Source organism: Lolium perenne, chromosome 2 (genome assembly GCF_019359855.2).
Source record: "Lolium perenne isolate Kyuss_39 chromosome 2, Kyuss_2.0, whole genome shotgun sequence".
Classification (NCBI taxonomy): Eukaryota; Viridiplantae; Streptophyta; class Magnoliopsida; order Poales; family Poaceae; genus Lolium; species Lolium perenne.
The window spans coordinates 250,131,128-250,149,343 of NC_067245.2; the positions used below are offsets into that span (position 1 = coordinate 250,131,128).

Consider the following 18,216-nt stretch of genomic DNA (forward strand, 5'->3'; position numbering starts at 1 on the left):
AAAAAAGTTATGAAATGGATACAAGTTCGAAGACATGTGAATGACTCACCGTACAAAATGACCAAACTTGCGATGAAAGATAAGAGATTAATAGGCTCATCATGATGATAAAAGCAATGCTTCCTACTTGTTGGCCGGTTGCACGTTGCTTTTTTCACCTTTTATTGAACTCACATCAAGTCCATACAAGAAACAATAAGAGCATCTTCAGCCCCCCCCCCCCTCCCACCCCACCCCCATACATCGTCTAGCGTATGGGGACGTCGGCACCAAGTACTACGTATGGGGAGCCTCTGCTAGTTGCGCCCCAACAAGTAACACTTGAATTAGCTCAGGGGTGGGCGCATAGGACACTAGTGTGGGTGGCACTTCCCTGCGCCGCCACGTGTCGCTCCACTCTGTATTCAACCAACTATCGGTGCATCACGGTCACTGGTGAGGGTGGCACCTCCATGCGCCATCGAGCCTTCGATATCCCATGATCCCTATGATATTTCTCGTTTTGGGTGATCTGTTGAGCCTCATGGATGGCAGCCTCAGCGAGGCCATAGGTGTTGAGGTCGATGAACTTATGTCGCTCGGCATCCATAAGCAGATGAGCGGCCTCCTCCACTGGATCCCTCTCATGTGAGATGTCCATCTATTGATGCAGAGGCTGGGGCTACGCTCCTTTATCGAAAAAAATGTGAGATGTCCATGACTCAATCCATGAGGGCCTCGTCGACGTCCACCAGGGCTCGGCCATCGTTCCTCTTCTGGCATCGTCTCGTAGGAGAGGAGAGCATCCCCGTCTTCCTCAAGTCTGCCGGTGCTGGCACGAGAGAACAATGTGTCTCCTCCTCATGTGTCTCTCACATAGCCTTATCTTTGTTTTACTTGTTGAAACAAGTCTTCGTCCGAAGGTGGTGGGTTCTGCTCCGGTGGCAGTGGGGGTGGGTTCTGCTCTAGCAGTGGGACATGGTTTCCCAACATACAATAGGTGGTTGGAATGCGGCTAGGCATGTTGCAGGCAAGGTAGACGGGACGCGGCCAGGAATGAGTGTGGCCTTGGATCCCCGCGCGGTGGTTGAGTTGTATAGCCAGAGCATTGGGCAGGAAACAGAGCGGGATGCAGCTAGAAATGGCGTGAGGATCTTTATTGGTCATTAATGCCATCGCGTGGGGAAGACGCTACCCAACAAGACATCTCGCTGACCTCCGTCTTGAGAATTGTCGCCTCCATCAATAGGGTTAGATGAGCAGCCGTTGTACCTATGAAAATCTAGCATGTCAATATCCGACGTGGCATCGGTAAATCATTTTGTCTGATTCCCCCGCCCCTGCTAGTTGGGGACTGCACAAACTTAACGTGGCTCCACCACTGGGGACACACGGAAAAGACATACCACCCTAACGGCTTCGTCAAGTGTGGCCACCACAGCCACGTGCCCCGGGTGCTTGTCATGTCGGATTCTTTGTCATGTGTGTATTGGCCGAAATTTATCGTGTGATTGATCTTTGATATATCTTTTCCTTCGTCTGTATCGTGTTTGGTTGTTTGCCATGTGTTGCCAATTTTTGTCGTGTGTTTTTTCGACTTACTCGGCAAAGCCCATATTTACCGAGTTTCAGACCTTTTTACACATGGTAAAGTCAGGTCCACACGGTGGGCACGTTTTTTTTTTTGGGTAGTGTCACATGATTGTCTTTAGGATATATTTCCAACACTTCTTTCTCAGGTGATGAAATTTTATGAAGAACATACAACTTTAAGTCTTTAATTCCCTGAGCTTTTAGTCCATTCGCTCCCTTAGTCCATAGGCATATATGAGGTGGTAGCTAGTCCTTACAATCACACGCACGAAAACAGAAATTCCGGGATGTCTCTGCACGCTAGTGCTGCTTCGCGTGTGCCTTCTTCTTCCTTTGGTCGGCGATGAATTCGAACAAGCTACCATCGAAGCAGCCGCGAATCGCCTCCCTCGGCAGGTACCCTTCGTCGTCTTTCGCGAGCATGTACAGCAGTATCCACTCCCCCTTGCTCGCAATCCTGAATTAGTTCACATGGATTTACCCTTAGAAATCGGTAAGCATCTCTCATTTGCCCTGAGATGAAAAACTGGCATGCAAATGTTGTCCAATCTATCAAACGAAATCAGCGCCTTCGCAGGTGCTCACCATCCAAATGGATCGTACGGCGCCCGGTTGTCGTTGGTCATCGTCCAGATCTCGCGAAGGGTGAGCTTGTCCGGCCGCGAGCGGGCGTTCTTGCTGAATATGCTCTCGAAATTCACCGACATGAACCTACGTTTTCAAAGTTGCAACATGTCGGACAGCCATGTAACTAGCAGATTATATTTAACTTCATGACCTGGAAAGGATTTTGGGTTACCTTCCCTCGGTGTCAATGGTTGCGCTGTCGCTGCCGTGCTTGGCCCTGTGGATCCTGTCGATGTAGATCGGGAACAGGGGAGATGGTATCCAGGACTGTAGCCGGCCACGAAAGAGATCAGATGAAAATGAACTTGCGATACTGTTCAGAAAATGTCGAATACAATGGAGCATCTCGAATCGAAAGTTGTTGGCTGTTTTGTGACTTACATGCATAGTTGGGTAGCTCAGACCAAGAGTTATGCCGATTGCTACAATGAAAGACACGATAATGTTGAACCCCAGTCTCCGAAGTCCTGAAAATTCGTTCAAGATTACAGCCGCGCTCGAGCGGCAAAATGTAGACTTAGTACTCGACCGGCCGTGAACACAGATGCACTAAGGTATTCGCTGACCGTAACAGGTACTGGTTAGCGCCGCCGTGCGTAGTTAATTACCTCGGTATGTTTCCCATGGATAGATGACACCGTCGCCATTCTCGTCGAAGAATGCCACATGCTGCTGCAGCACGCTCCTCTGCCTGTGCTGGTGCCCGTCCTTGGTCCCTTCAGGATGGTTCACGTCTGGCGCCACCAGAGCTCGAGCCAAGTCTGCTTATATATACATGCATGTCATATATATGCCCTCCATGTTACGTTGAGATTGTCGAAGTTGGATCTGGAACTCACATGGCTTTGGAATGTACTTCTCCAGGTCAGCCCGGACCGGCCGCTGGGCCGTCACCGGCGCCGCCTTCGCTACCGAAGTCATAGCCTCCTCCTCCTGCTCCGCCATGATAGCTTCCTCCTCCGCCATCAGGCTCCTTGTCGCCTCGATCTCGATCGGGACTGGTGAGTAGATCATCTGGTGTTGTGCTCTTTTTATAAGGCCGGCCGGAGAGACGCGAGGCAAAAGGGGACGGGCGGTGCAGCGAGCCGGAGGAAGTGTGCACGTCCAGCTATACCACCTGGGGAAGTGATCAGTGAGCTGACTCGTCCGTGATGTGGCAGGCACAACCTTCTCTGGGGATCGCGAGCTAAAGCGTGACGGCCGTTACTACTCGTGTCCAGTGTCCTGGTATATACATGCCTGTTCATGTCATCCATCGGACGGTACACGTACACCACGCGTTCACCTACGCCGGTCCGGCGGTAGCTATCTCCTGCTGTGTGCCCGACTACCTGCCAGATATATATAAACGTCGAACTTTATGGTTTGGCACAGGGTGGGGCTTGCGCCGCGGAACGGACAACGATGAGAGCCGACGGTGTTCCGGAGAGAGAACGCACCGTGACGCGACGGAGAAAACCACACCGGGATAGACAAGTTAGACGCCTACGCATACACGCGCGTCGCAGCTCAGCCGCCGACACGGTAGAGGAATCGACCGTTCACTAACCTTAGCTGTCCTCTGTGACAGGGGCGAAGGTCCCCTTAATGCAAGGCAGGGCAGTCGATTTATTTTGATTTTTGATGAATACATTTTGATGTATTTTTTTTGAATATTTTGAAAGGTCATGCATCGAAAACAGATGACAGATGAGAAATTTATGCTTGTTTTAGTGAATATTGTGTAAAGTCGATTTCGAACTGAAAACATAGACTCATGTTCTAGGTTCAATGTAAATAACAATGATTTTATATTTCTATTATAGAGATTTATCAGTAATGTTAGTATATGCGAGATAACTTTGTGATATTCATTATTCAAACGTGTAGAATTGAAAATTTAAAAATTTCTTGATATTTGAAAGACACACCATGATTTCATCAAAGACATTATCACCTCATTGAGATGGTGAATTGGAAGGGTTTCTTAGCGACAAAGATCATTAAGATCTAGTTGCTCACTATGGATATTTAAAAGTCTTAATCGATAAAAGTATTATTTTTACAAAAAAAAAGTAAAGCTTTGGCATCGAGGTGGCATTGTTATATTTTAGGTTCTACGTATATCAAATATGTATTTGTTTTTATCGTACTAAGTTATTTTGTAAGAATCATATATGACGTTCATTCTTACAACTATGTTGGTATTTGCATCATTTCTTTTTAGTTTGCCCTACATCAAATTTTTTCCATCCTTCGCCACTGCTCTGTGATATGCTTAATTAGACCCGTCGGCAAGGTTTGCTTGTTTCACATTGATATGATATGTAGTATCTTCAAAATCTAGTATTCGACTTAAGTGAAAACGGTAATTAATTTTTTGTTACTTCAGAAATATCCTTCATTCCTTGTTTACTTCTAGAGTCTAATCCTGAAAAATCTCCAATACTCCGATTACTTCACCGGATTTAGATGGGATAATCCCGAGATAGCCACGCAAATCCTCCTTTTTTTCCTAGTTTAGATAATCATGTTCAAACTAGTGTGTTTTTTTAGAAGAATATTTGAGAAAATTGGGTGAACACCAAATCCCCTACCATTCCTCGACCTCTTGGGATGAAAACCAAGACCAGTAAACAAGGCATGACAGATCCAGCACAATTTGGATCATTTCAATTGTTTTTAGTTAAATTATAGTTTATCTTGGTTTATACAGAAAATACAAATTTTATTACAGTTTCACATAGATATCAACGATATGTCATGTCATTGTGAAACACGTCATATATGATGAGAAGCCTAGCATGAATCACTAGCTAGTGAATGATCAATCCATGACCGGGAGGCCATGGTGCCACTAGAAATGCATTTTCAATGGAAAGCTTGTTTGAAACGGCCAAAGTATGCACGAATCTTTGTAGACATAAGGTTTTAATTTCCTAGCTTTAAATTAATTTACAAGGCTTAAATAGCTCAGCTCCAAATTAATGATGCTCCTCGTGGCCATGAGTACGAGTAAAAACATGTTGGGACACCATCTTAAAATGAAGCACAAGAGACAAAAACAACACCAATACAAGAAAGAGGGTGACTACACAAAGCATTGATAGAAACAGAAAACTTAACGTTGTAGGCTTGAGATTTTCATCCTCTACCAGCTGACTAGCATAGGGCATTTGAAAGCGCATGGTGTCGAGGGTACTCCTCGGCAATGCCCTCCGTTTGGGGCTTAGGGTTGACGGAATCCTGCAAGCTGACACGAGACATCGGTTCACAGACAAGCGGGGAGAGCGATTTACCCAGGTTCGGGGCCCTCGATGAGGTAAAACCCTTATGTCCTGCCTGTCTGTTCTTGATTATGACGATAATGGGTTACAATGGGGTGCCGAATAGTTCGGCTGAGATCTCGTCGAGAGGCTAAGTGTTATGGTGATCTAGCTCTAGACTTTTTGGTGGCTAAGGCTGCTAAGATTGATTGTGTCCCTCAGCAGCCCCTCTCCTGGCCTTTATATAGGAGGCCAGGTCTCAAGAAGTCTAACCTAGTACGACTAGGTTTACAACAATTTCGAATCTAATCTTTCCTTGTTCGGCTGCTTCCTTGTCTTGTCCGTCAAGGATTCCTCTGGTGCGCCGTTCAGGTGGCCCATCTTGCCTTCAAGTGTCTTCATGGGTCTCCAATTAGTCAATACAGGATAGGGCAATGTCGGTTACCCGAAGGGTAATGCCCACGTCAGTAGCCCCCGAGTGTGTAGCCGAACATTGTTCGGGTAGAGACTGAAGCATGTCTTCTTCTGATGTTCTTCTCCTTGATTGTTCTTGTTCATCTTGAATCAGCATCATCCTCGTTTGTCCGGTACACGTCAGCGCTCCCGATGGGAGTAGCCCCCGAGTCTAGGTACGGATGCTTGCAATCCGTGCGTAGACTCAAGTTGTACCACTCGAACATTCTTCTCTGCCGAAGTTTTCTGCAGGTCTTCATAAGGCATCCGATATATTTTTTGCTTGCAAGGGATGACGAGTAACGTGCCCAACTTTTGTTGGTTAACTACCGATGGCAAAACAACGTTACCCTACACAGAATCAAGTCCCCGGGCATGATCATGGAGTACAAAAAAGTTCTGTCGGGTGCGCGTCCAGCGCTCCCGATGGGAGTAGCCCCCGAGTCTGGGCACGGGTGCTTGCAACCGGGTGCAGACTCGAGTTGAACAAACACCTTTTCCTTCATCCTCTTTTTCCTTCGAGTCCTCAATCTGTCGGGTGCGCGTCAGCGCTCCCGATGGGAGTAGCCCCCGAGTCTAAGCGCAGATGCTTCGCAATCTGTGCATAGACTCAAGTTCACCATCCGATAGCTTTTTATTCCTTCGAGTGCTTCGAGCATTCTTTATGACGTCATTGATGACATTTTACCGACGTCTTGATTTTGACTGACAAGACGCGACCCGCTGGGCCCATTCTCTCTCTGTCTGGTCCTATTTTCAAGCAATTTCCGCCCTTCTCGCACAGTTACCAAGGCGTCTCCTCGATTCCCGACACCATCAATCGGAAAAAAGTCCACTTGATAAACTGGCATCAACGACACGTGCCCACGTAGTTCTCCTCCTCTTAAGATCTCCGAAGGACGAAAATCCCTAATCTTCTCCCACATCTGCCTTTGCCTTTCTTCTTCTTCCTTCCGCAACTGCTGCGCCGCCACCACCGCTTCTCCAATCTTTCCCAGATCTCACAATGGTGAAGAAGAAGAGCCTTACTGCCGCCGGTAGCTCCACGACTGGTGGCGCCGCCGCAAAATCTTCCTCTACTCTTCCGAAGAAGAGTTCTTCAGACGCTCCTCCTCCAGCTCCGGCGCCGCCAGCGCCGCCAGACTCAATAGCCAAGCCAGGGGATTGGCTAGCATCCTCCGTCACTAAACGTGACGAGAACAGGGCCCGAAGCCTTGGATTAGTCTCCTCCGACGAGGGGAACGTGATCCTTCCAGGTGCGATTTCCCGGCCCAATCCCCCTGCTGGTTTTACCGTGGTGTTCCTATTATTCTTGTATCGGGGTCTTTCGCTTCCTTCTCATGAGTTCCTTCTTCGCCTTCTACGGACTTATGAAATCCAACTGTGGCAACTCACTCCCAACTCGATCCTTCACGTTGCTGTGTTTATCACCCTCTGCGAAGCATTTTTGGGCATTGAGCCTCATTTCGGGTTGTGGAAGAAGATTTTCTATGTTAAGAGGTATAGCAGTAGCAATGGATCCTTTGTCATTGGAGGCGTGGGGTTTGTGGCTCGCTCGGAGGTTAACTATTTCAGTTTCCCAATGAGAGAATCTGTGCAAGGATGGAGACTGAAATGGTTTTATGTCAAGGATTCTTTGAGAACCGAGTCCCAGCTTCCTTGCTTTGCCGACGTCCTTGAGGCTAAGCCGAAAGATTCTTGGAAGAACATTCTTTCTCCCGACGAAAGGGCAGCAGCCGACGAATTATTCGCCAAATTCCTTCGAATCAAAGAGGCCGATGGTCAAACCATGATTGGCACAGAGGTAGCAGCGGTGTTCCTGAAACGTCGGGTCCAACCAGTCATGGCAAGAGTTCGTCCAATGTGGTTGTATACGGGTCCAAAAGATGAGACCAGGATCAATGTTGCTGAACTGTCGAAAAAGGAACTGCTTGATGAAGTCCGCTGCCTTACTCTCTTTAGTCAAGAAGACTCGATTCCATTGATATCTTCCTACACTCCTCTTGATGCTGATCATCCACTGTCAGAGGTAACTTTCCTCCTTATACTTTTATTACGCTGCTTCCTCTCAGTCGACATAATTTCCGCTGTTCTCATTTACTCCTTTCTTCGGCAGATCCCCATAGTTTCGGGCGACTTGCGTGATTCGCCAAATGATACTTCTGAGGGAAGAGGCTCTTCAATCCCTGTTGACTTTCATACTGTCGGGCCCACAAGCCCGAAGAGTGAACATAATGACCCAATAAATTCAGAAGCTGCCCACACCGATCTTCCTTCCTCAGCCGACGACGCTTGCGACACAGAGGGATCAATGCGTGATGATGACGCTGATCGTGATACCTTTGTTAATGCAGCTGTGGAGGAGACCAGGGCTTCGCCCGTGAAGAGATCGACCGGCGGCTTTGCCGATGAAGACGATCTCTTCGATATGTAAGCACCTTCTTCCCTGAAGTCATATTTTGCCTTTTTATTTCTTGCATTCCTTTCATAACTTTTTATCAATCATCTCCTTTCACAGTGACGAAGGTTTTGTCGAGCCGCCGGCTAAGAAAGCCAAATCCGGAGCTGCTCCGCCGGACGTTGCTGCTTCCGAAGCGTCGGTTCCTAAAGCAGCCCCCGCAGCTCAGGTATCGACAGCTTCCTCCCTTTCTAAAGGGAAAGATGCTCCTTCAACTGCCGCCGCCAGGACTCCTCCTTCTGTAAGTCCTTTTCGATTACAACATGAACTTTTCTGATGTGTATCTTGCTTAATGATTCTTCATCGAATATCCTTTTTCCTTTAGGACCTGCGAGGAGTTATCTCCTCTTTGGAGGCCTTCGCTTCCCAATTCACTTCTCTGGAGGCAAAGAAGGTTCGGCTGCAGAAGGAAGTTAAATCTTCCTCCTCGAAGTTGGACGGTGCAGTCAAGATAGCTACCGAGGCCCGCCAAGAAGTCGACTCCCTGAAGGAGGAACTGGGCAAGCTGAGGGAGAAGCTAAGAGAAGAGGAGGCGACCAGGCTGGCTGCCGAAGCTCGGGCGGCTGAAAAGGATGAACTCCTTCGTCAGTCTTCCTTGGCTTTACTTGGTAATCTCCTTTGTATACCTCTGTCGATTATTGCACTTGTGGGTTCGGCCTTTTGTCAATGACCTTTCCCATTTTACTCTCTTGCAGAAGCCGCCAACATCCCTGCCAATGCCTTGGACAAAATTCCAAACAACTCTCCGGCCAATGGTCTGTCGATGACTCTCGCCTCCCATCAGCTCACGCGGGAGCTTCTTGAGAAGGGAAAAGGTGCCATGGCGCGGATACACTCGATGATCTTCCCCAAGATCAGTCAAGACAAAACTCTGGGGCAGTTGATCGATGCCTTCGCGATTGACACCAAGGAGGTTATCGAGGTATTCAAACGTACTTCGCGTACCTATGGTGCCGTCCTTGCCTTCCAACTTATGATGGGTCACGGCTTTAAGGCCGACATTGAAGAAATGTCCAAGGAGCTGCCGAAAGAGGAGGATGGGCGGTTTGTCGATTTAAGCACCTTCAAGGCGTCAGCCGTTAAATGTGCACGCCAGCTCCTCGAGTTGGTTTCATCAAGGAAGACATCGGTTGGCCCTAGTTTATCGACTCAGACCCAAGCCCTTTGATCTTTGTAGCAAACTTTTCTTTTGATCGGATGTGAAACACTGTTCCACTGGATAACCTTTGGTTGTAATAAACTTTGTGCTAGCAATGTTGCTAGCACACTCTTTGTTATAATATTTTCACTTGCATTCTCCCAATGGGAGTACCTTCCGATGTTGGTGTGAATCGGTCTGTCATGCTTTTGACATTGTTTCTTGCAGGTGTTCCCCGTGCCTGCATCTGTCGAAGATTCTTCGGGTGCTTTTTCTGAAGATGATCGGATCCAACGTATGAAGGATCGGATCACGCAGTTGGAGAAGGATCTGCGCAGCACCTATGCCTTGGCTGCAATCATCAAGAAGAAGGGCGAGATTGCGGCTGACGTAGAGCGCTATGCCCTTACGGAACTTCATAAAGCCACCGAAATTTTAAACTGTAAGTTCCCTGATCCTTGCATTCATTGCTCTTCCGCCAAAAACGTATTGCCCGATCTTCCGTTAATTGCTCTGCCAGTCATATCTTTGAATCGTGCGGAAGAAAACAAGCGGGTCCATGAGCGTGTACACGCATTGACCCAGTTATCATCAGCCGAAGAAATTTTCTGGCGGGAGTAGTCGAAGGCTTCGGCTGTCGCGCAATTTCAGGATCGGGTCCAACAGGTCCACCATTTCTTCAACAAGTGCTACAAAGCCCTGAGGGTAGTTTGGAAATACCAAGAAGATTCGGGACTTGGTGCGAGCCCAGGTCTTTGCAGGGGCCAGGTTTACACTTTCCCTTGTCCTTGCGCGTTACTCTTCAGCGAGTTTGCTGTCTATCGCCAACGCAACTGGTGATTTGGAGACGTTGTATCCGAAGGTATTGCTGCCCGCCAATATGATTGTCGACAAGCTTGAGAAGGATTCAAAGGTACCTGAAGAAAAAGACACTCCGCAAGGGTGATTTCAGGAATTAAGATTGTTTTTGTAAATAGATATTTTGGCTACTTGATCCAAGTGTTAGGATTTTTTAGCCGAGGCTTTTTATTTGGTAGATACATGTATATGTATTTTTACCATATTGATGCCGTTGGCAAATTTTTAAGGAGAAAATCTTAATTGCTCGTATGTGTATTCGTTGGTCAGCAAATCTTTTGAGTGATCAGCTCGTGTTGCGGGTTTTGCTAATCCTGTTGTATGCGCAACTTTGCTTTCAACCGATGTATTCTCCCGAATATTTTGGGTGCAATGAATCTGCCGATGAGCCCGTTGTTCTTTGATATTTCCATAAGTAAAATATCGAACGTGGGTTGTGTTCATGTGTACTTCCGGACTCTTGCTATTCACGGCGCTCGTAGAGGCATCTATAGCAGAGGCAAGAATTGATGTCCTTGTTTACTTTGCATCCTGTAGCACTCGTAGAGGCTTTTTTCGGAGCACGATCCTTTGCCGCGTACTGTGTCGTACCATCGTTCACCACGGGGCGTGGGCAAGGTTTACAAGGATGCGGTTTAAGTGCTCCGATCAACTGCAATGCTTTTCAAGGAATCAAAACTTAAGTTCTTATTAATAATAAAAAACGCGGGACTAAAGGGCAAAAAAAGGGAGAGCCCTGCTTGAAAAGGAAAGGGAAACTAAACACTAGTAGATTGTTTAAGTATTGAAGGGGTTCTTATCATCTTCTGGCTTGGTCACCGTGTTGGTGTTTTTCGAAGCGTCGTTGATTTCGCCAGAGGCCTGGGCAGCGATTGTCAGTGTCTTGCTGCCTCCTATGTCTTCTGCACCATCAACTGCCGAAGCTTTTGCTGCCGGAGCTTGGGCTGCCGAAGTTTGTGCTGCCGAAGCTTCAAGGGCGAGGTCGGCTGACTTCTTCTTTGCTCCTCTGACGCATTCTTCTTCCTTGTTACTGCGTGAAGATGTCTTCGACGGAAGGTCAGTAATTTCCTGCCTCAGGCCAAACTTAGCAGCAATCCTCTGAAAGTCCCGATCACAATTGTCCGAGCGTGAGAAACTTCCATTGTCGTGGTATCGTCACGGCATATGCCATAGGGTGGCTAACGAAGGTGGTTCCTAAGAGATCTCACGGCGGTATCCGGATGCGGGTATGGGGACGAGCGACACGGCGACGTATCCAGGTTCGAGTCCCTCCAATGGAGGTAACACCTCTACTCCTGCTAGAGTGTATATGATGATCACACAATACAAGGTTGCTCCTTGAGCTGTGTCCGGCTGCTCCTGGGAGGCTAAGGAAGACAAGAGTCTCTCTCACAGGGCAGCGCTAGGGGTGGAAGTGAGGTGAGAATGATCGATCCCCTGCACGAGAGGGGGTAGTGCGGCTTATATAGGCACCGGCACTTTACATATAAGACCCTATAGTTTACTGGCCGGCTTGGCCGGCTCCGGCTTCCGCTCCTTCCCGAGGCAGTGACGTCAGGAGCCATTGAGGCCTCATGGCCTGTCCCATCCGGCTGCCAAGGTCAGCGGTATGGAGAGGAGGTGTCCCTGTCGCCATCAGCCACTGTAGCTAGTACGGATCGACGTAGACCATGATGGCCTGTCCGGCGCGTGGCACTATTGCTCCACAGTGCCCCGCGCTTTGCGGAAGATGAAGTCAGCGTGGACTTTGGGAACCCGGATCACCAACCTGGTTCCTTCTAGTGCAAGACTCGCCAGCCTCGAGTCGGTCTGAGGTACAAACCCCCAGTCGGATATGGCTTGTAGAAGCCGGCCCAGCCACAGCATTGGCGGCCGTAGCCAGGCCGACTAGGACCTAGAGCCAGCCGGCTTCCGGACCAGCCGGCCACGGCGCCAGCCGGCTGCTCCTCAGCCGGCCTTTGCCACGAGCCGGCCAGTGGCCAGCCGGCTGCTCCGCGTCCATTGCCCTACCCGGGGTCTTCCCCCCGACATTAGCCCCCGAAGCTGGCAAGGTCCTCCGTTTAGAAGGACCTAGGCAGGTTTTCCTGGCTTCTCGGATATACTTGACGGCACTTGGAGGGGTCGACTGAGAATTTCCATTCAACCGGCTGCGCCCTCATCTGGCTCGTTCCGGCCGGCTGCTTCTAGCCGGCCATTATTTACACTTATGCAGCTTTTGCTTTCTCGCAAGTTTTGGTGATGTCTCCGCCTTGCTGGATAAATTTTGGGCCGAGGTGAACTTAGTGTCCGGCTCCGGCTTGCGGCGCGCCGGAGTCTCCGCCGCCTCGGGTCCTGCACTCGACTTGACCGGTCTGACGTCTGGGCTCTGCCGCCGGTTCGTCTGGTCACATCAATGTCTCCTCCGGATCCGGTGCGGTCGTGGGCGACGTGGTGTGGCAGTTTCCGGTAACTGCAGCGGTCGTGGGGGGAGTTAATGCGCAGAAGATCCGGGCGACGTGGCCACGTCCGCCACTTGGAGGCCAACGGTCCGCCCCGGGTGGCTATAAATGCCGCGCGGGGGGGATCGAGGCAGCACTTCCGCACTTCTTCTTCCTCGCGCCCGCGCCCTGCTCCGCTACACTTCGAGCTCTTAGTTGTTTTCTTCGCGCCGTCGCTCCTCGCGGTTCCGGCGAAGGTTCTCACTGGCGAGCTCCGGCGAACGCGTCTCCGTCAAGCCGCCGCCGCCGCTCCATCGAGCCGGCGCCACGGGGCCCCGAGTTTCAACCGTGCGCCCTCCGCCGCCGTCGTCGCCGCCGCCGTCGCGAGGTTCCTCTTCTTCTTCTTCGTCGATGGCCTCCGCCAGCGGATCGTGGAGGTGGTCGTACATGAGGGACGACGACATCGAGCGGCTGGTGCGCCTTCGTCGGATCCCGTCGTCGGTGGTCACGAGGGCGCCCGGCGCGGAGACGGAGCCCGAGCCGAGGCCCGGCGAGCGCGTCTTCTTCGGCGCGCACCTCGATCGCGGGTTGGGCCTGCCGGCGTCCAACTTCTTCCGCCAATTCCTCGACAACTTCGGCTTGCAGCCGCACCACCTGCCGGCCAACGCCTGCATCCTCCTCAGCTGCTACGTGGCCTTCATGGAGGCTTACGCCGGCTTGTGGCCAGACATAGATTTCTGGAGCCGGCTCTTCTACCTCAAGGCGCAAACCACTGACGGCCGCCTGCGGGCCTGCGGCGCCGCCTCGATCTACACTCGGCCGGGTACGCCCTTCCCCAAAATTCCAACCGTTGACTCGGTGAAGAATTGGCAGATGTCATTCTTCTACGTGCGCAACGAGGGCCAGCTCGTCGACCGGATCAACCTGCCGGAGTTCAATCCGGCTCCTCCAGTCGGCCGGATCAACTGGAGCTACAACGCCCGCACGACGGACCCGGACGCTGAGGTGAACCAGCTCTGGGACTTTCTGGGGGCGGCCGTCGGGAATGGGCTGACCGCCGAGGACCTCCTCTGCACCATCGCCGAGCGCCGGGTGCTGCCGCTCCAAATGCGCACCCACAAGATCGGGCACATGTCCGGCCGGTTCGACCCGAACCAGACGTCCAAGGCGCTGCTCTCCAAGGCCCAGGTGGCCCGCCGGGTGAATAACATCACCAAGGCGAACATGCCGGACGAGTGGAACTACGGGCTGGCGCCCCACGACAGGGACCATCAACCCGAACTGGTGAGCTTTATGTTCTGGCCGACTTCCGGCTTGCGGCTGCGAGGCCGACTTCCCTTTCTGCCGACTTCCGGCTTGCTGTTTGCTCATGTCTCCTGTTTTTCTAGCTCTTCGACCGCCAGAACGTCGAGGACGGCGACCTGGTGACAAGGAGATGGACGCCGGATCACGCCGATCCGGCTGACCAAGCCGGCGACCAGGCCGGCGATGACGACCTGCTGCAGGCGCCTGACCTAGGCGGCCAGGGGGAGCACAATCCGCCTCCACCAGGAGCCGGCGACGTCCGCCACGGGGCCAATCCCCGCCGTGCCCCTGCGCGCGAGGCCGCCAAGCACCACGGCGACTTCGGCGCCCAAGGGGAAGAAGCGGGTCGGCGACCCCCGCTCCACCGCCGCCTTGGAGGCGAAGGCGAAGAAGCTCCGCCGGCAGCAGCCGAAGAAGGTTCCGGAGCAGGCCGGGTGAGCTCTCTTTTTCTCTTGTTTGATTCCTTTTCTTTCCTTACTCTTTATGCTTATCTTTTCCTTATTTGTTCGGCTAGGGCCCCCATCAAGTTCGCTCAGGGCGGCGGCTCCCGGCAAGCCCCGCGTGTCGTGTCGCCGCTTCCGCGACAAAGGAGGGAGTTGACGCCACAGCCTCCATCGCGCGTGCCTACGCCGCCGCCGCCTGCGGGTACTCCGCCTCCCGCAGGGGCGCCTTCTTTCGCCGTGCCACTGGCCTCAGCGGGTGGCCGTGGCACGCGGGTCGAGCTGACGCGCCAGCCGACGCTGGACGACATGTTTCCACGCCGTGCTCGTCTTCTGGACCCAGCCGCTGGGGCCGGCCGGGGCATGCCGCCTTCGACCGGAGCTGGAGCCAGCAGGGCTGCGCCACCTGCGACCGGAGCCAGAGCCGGGCCAAGCGTGGTGGTGCTGGTGGAGAGCCGGAGGGGGCACCTCGAGCGCCGGAGGTGGCTGCGCCGGCGGGCCAGCTGCTTCGCCCGGAGCGCCGCCACCGCCGGAGCCGACGACGGAGGAGCAGGCCAGGCAGGAGCCGGCAAGGGATGAGCCGGCGCGCACGGAGGGCGCCGACTCGCGCGCGCTGGTGAGGACGGGAGCCCCATCGCCGCCGTTGGGGAGCCTTCATGTGGCCAAGGGCGCCCGGCTGCTGCACGTGCCGTCCGCCTCCGACTCCAGCCTTGGGTCAGCTTGCACTATGGAGCAGGCGTGGCTCCGCGCCGACTCCTACGAGGTGACCAGCCGGGAGGGGAACCCAGGCCAAGCATCGGTGGAGATGTTCTTCTCCAGCTTGCAGGCCAACCTCAAGGCCAGGGCTGCCGAGGCCGCGGCCAACGTCGCCAAGGTGGAGGAAGCCAGCAAGGTAAGCGCTTCATCTGTTTTTCAATTTGGTTATTATCCTGGTAGCCCTCCGAGGCATGGGCCGGCTGCTCGGAGCCGGCCCGGGTTTCGTCTAGTTGACTGATTTTCTTTCCCCTTAGGCTGTGGCGGATCGGCGCACCAACTTGTACAACCGCGCCATGACCCACTACCACAAGGCCAAGCTGGACCGGGCCGACTTGGCTCGCGAGCTGGAGGCCGTCAAGGGTAAGATCTTTTTCTTTCCGACCCGATGTCTTCTTTCTTTTTAGTCTTGGTTGGCTGACGCTTCTTTCCGGCTGCCTTGCAGCTGAAGCCGCCAAGGTCCCGCGGCTGGAAGCGGATCTTCGAGCTGCTCGCGCTCAGTGCGTCGAGAGCGAGGAGGCGGGCCGATCTGCTGCCGCCAAGCTCAAGGTGGCTGAGCTGGAGCTAACGCGGCTGCGCCGGCTTGAGGAGAATCACCTCAAGGAGCTTGCCCTCCTCAGGATGGCTGAGAAGGAGAAGGTGGAGGATCTGAGCCGGCGGCTGACCGAGGTGGAGAAGCAGCGGCTTGCGCTTCAGGAGGAGGTCACCACCAAGACCACGGAGCTGTCGGCCACCGCCAAGCGCTGGGTGGACGAGATTGGCGCGCTTGACCGTGGCTTGTCGGGTGAGTGCATTTCTTTGTTCCTTTCCCTTTGCCGGCTTTCGGCTGTCGGCTGCCGGCTTTCGTTGGCAGCCGGCGGCAGAAACTCTGATTTTTTCGCTATCTCCATCTTCGGGCTGGGGGCAGTCGGTTCTTGCCGGCTGCCGCCAGGCTTTTCCTTTAGGACTTCGAAAATTTGCATTTTTCAGCTTATTTCGGCTTTGACGATTTCTGACGTGCTTCTTCTTGCAGCGGCCTTCCCGGAAACGCAGGATGCGGCATTAGCGGCCGTTGGCGTTGCGCGCGAGACTAGGAGGCGGGCGACTGGCGAGGGCAGCTCGGAGTACTTCACCATGGAAGATTATATGGCATCCATGGCTGCCCGCGTCGAGCCCATCACCAAGCTTGGCTGGGAGCTCCGGAAGGCGGCTGAGGAGCTGGTCCCGATGCTGTGGCCCGCGGAGGCGGTGCCGCAAGATATCTCCAACCTCATCTCCTTGATGGAGCGGGCGCCGGATCGCTTCCTCGACTGGAAGGAGTCTGCCACGCGCGCTGGAGCCGACATGGTGCTGTCCTTTGTCCTCTCCTGGTACAACGAGGTGGACTTGGGGCAGCTCGAGTACCGGCGAGCCGGCGTGGAGGACAAGCTCCCGGCCGAACACAAGACTGCCCGGCTTGCCCGAGCCAGTGCCATCGCTGACTTCGTCGACAAGGGCCTCTTCGTCGCGGACCCGAACCCTCAGTCTGATGATGAGTACGAGATGGAAGATGAGGAGGCGGAAGACGCGCCTGAAGATGACCCGGCGGCCGGCTCCACTGACGCTCCTCCGGCTGGTCCTTCTCCAGCCGGTGCTTAGTTTACCTATCTTTGTCGTTGCTTTTGCCAAGACAATTTGTTAAATCCCCGGGATGCCGGGTGCATATGTATGAATATTATCGTCCTTTTATTATGTCACACTTTAATGTGTTTGTTAATCATTTATGTGCCGAGTTGCTTTCTTTCGACTTGTTCGCTTTTTCCCATCCGCCCCACTCTTTGGCTGTGCTCTTGCCGGTCGTACGTCCGACTTGCGATCCATCGCCGGATCAAGAGCGGGCCGCTAAGTGAGGCCGACAGTATTTCAGTCGAACGAGCCGAGTTCGGCAATCCGACACTTTTATGAAAGGTTGCAAGTCAACTCGCTTTTACTCTTTCTCTTAGTCGTCTTTCGCGTGCCGGCTCCCTAGGCCTTACTCCCGCCAGCCGGACAGCCGGGTTGCGGTCTGTAGCTGGATCGGAAGCCGGCTGTCGGAAACCGGATCACGTTACTGAGCCGGCCACGAGAGAGGGTTTAAGCCAATTGGCGAAACGAAGTAGAGTACGCGAAAAACTTGTCGGAAACGGCGCTCTTGGCGCACGCTTTTTCATAGCTTACAAAAGGGATACAAGGGATACATACATTCCTGATCTCAAGTGTAAAATGGGCGGAGCAAGTTGACATTCCAGGGACGTTTAGTCTCCTCGTCAGCCTTGTTCGGCTTGTTTTCTCTAGCCTCTTGGGCATCTATGAGATAGTAGGAATCATTGCCTACTGCCTTGCTCACGATGAAGGGACCCTCCCATGGGGATGACAGTTTATGCTGTCCGGCTGTCCGCTGGATCAGCCGGAGCACTAGGTCTCCTTCTCGGAATGCTAAGGGCTGGACCTTCCGGCTGTGATAGCGTCGGAGGCTCTGCTGGTAGATAGTAGATCTGGACGCAGCCAGCAGCCGGGCCTCTTCGACCAGGTCGACTCCATCTTCGCGAGCTTCTTTGGCTTCGGCTTCTGTGTACAGCTTGATCATTGGCGCATCGTGCTCGATATCGGTCGGCAAGACGGCTTCGGCCCTGTATACGAGGAAAAATGGCGTGAAGCCGACTGAGCGGTTTGTCGTTGTGTGCAGGCTCCACAGCACATTGGGCAGCTCTTCAATCCAGCAGCCGGCTGCTCGCTCGAGCGGCTCCACCAGCCGGGGCCGGATGCCGGCTAGGACCAAGCCGTTAGCCTTCTCCACTTGTCCGTTGGACTCTGGGTGCGCCACAGAGGCTAGGGCCATCCGGATCCCCATTTCCCCGCAATAGCGAGAGAAGATGCCTTGGGAGAAGTTGCTGCCGTTGTCGGTGATGATGCTGTGAGGGTAGCCGAACCTCACGATGATTTCCTTGAGGAA

General features: G+C 52.9%; 1 protein-coding gene across 1 annotated transcript; it reads right to left on the bottom strand.

Annotated features, from left to right (window-relative positions):
* Window positions 1–1,695: 1,695 nt before the first annotated feature.
* Window positions 1,696–3,386, bottom strand: LOC127330573 (peroxygenase 1-like). Its single transcript, XM_051356738.1, has 6 exons — window positions 3,039–3,386; window positions 2,808–2,960; window positions 2,581–2,666; window positions 2,372–2,466; window positions 2,158–2,283; window positions 1,696–2,029 (listed from the first exon to the last, which is right to left on the bottom strand). Exons 1-6 carry the CDS (start codon window positions 3,211–3,213, stop codon window positions 1,873–1,875), a joined length of 792 nt encoding a protein of 263 aa, XP_051212698.1. The 5' UTR covers window positions 3,214–3,386; the 3' UTR covers window positions 1,696–1,872.
* Between the last annotated feature and the right edge of the window lie 14,830 nt (window positions 3,387–18,216).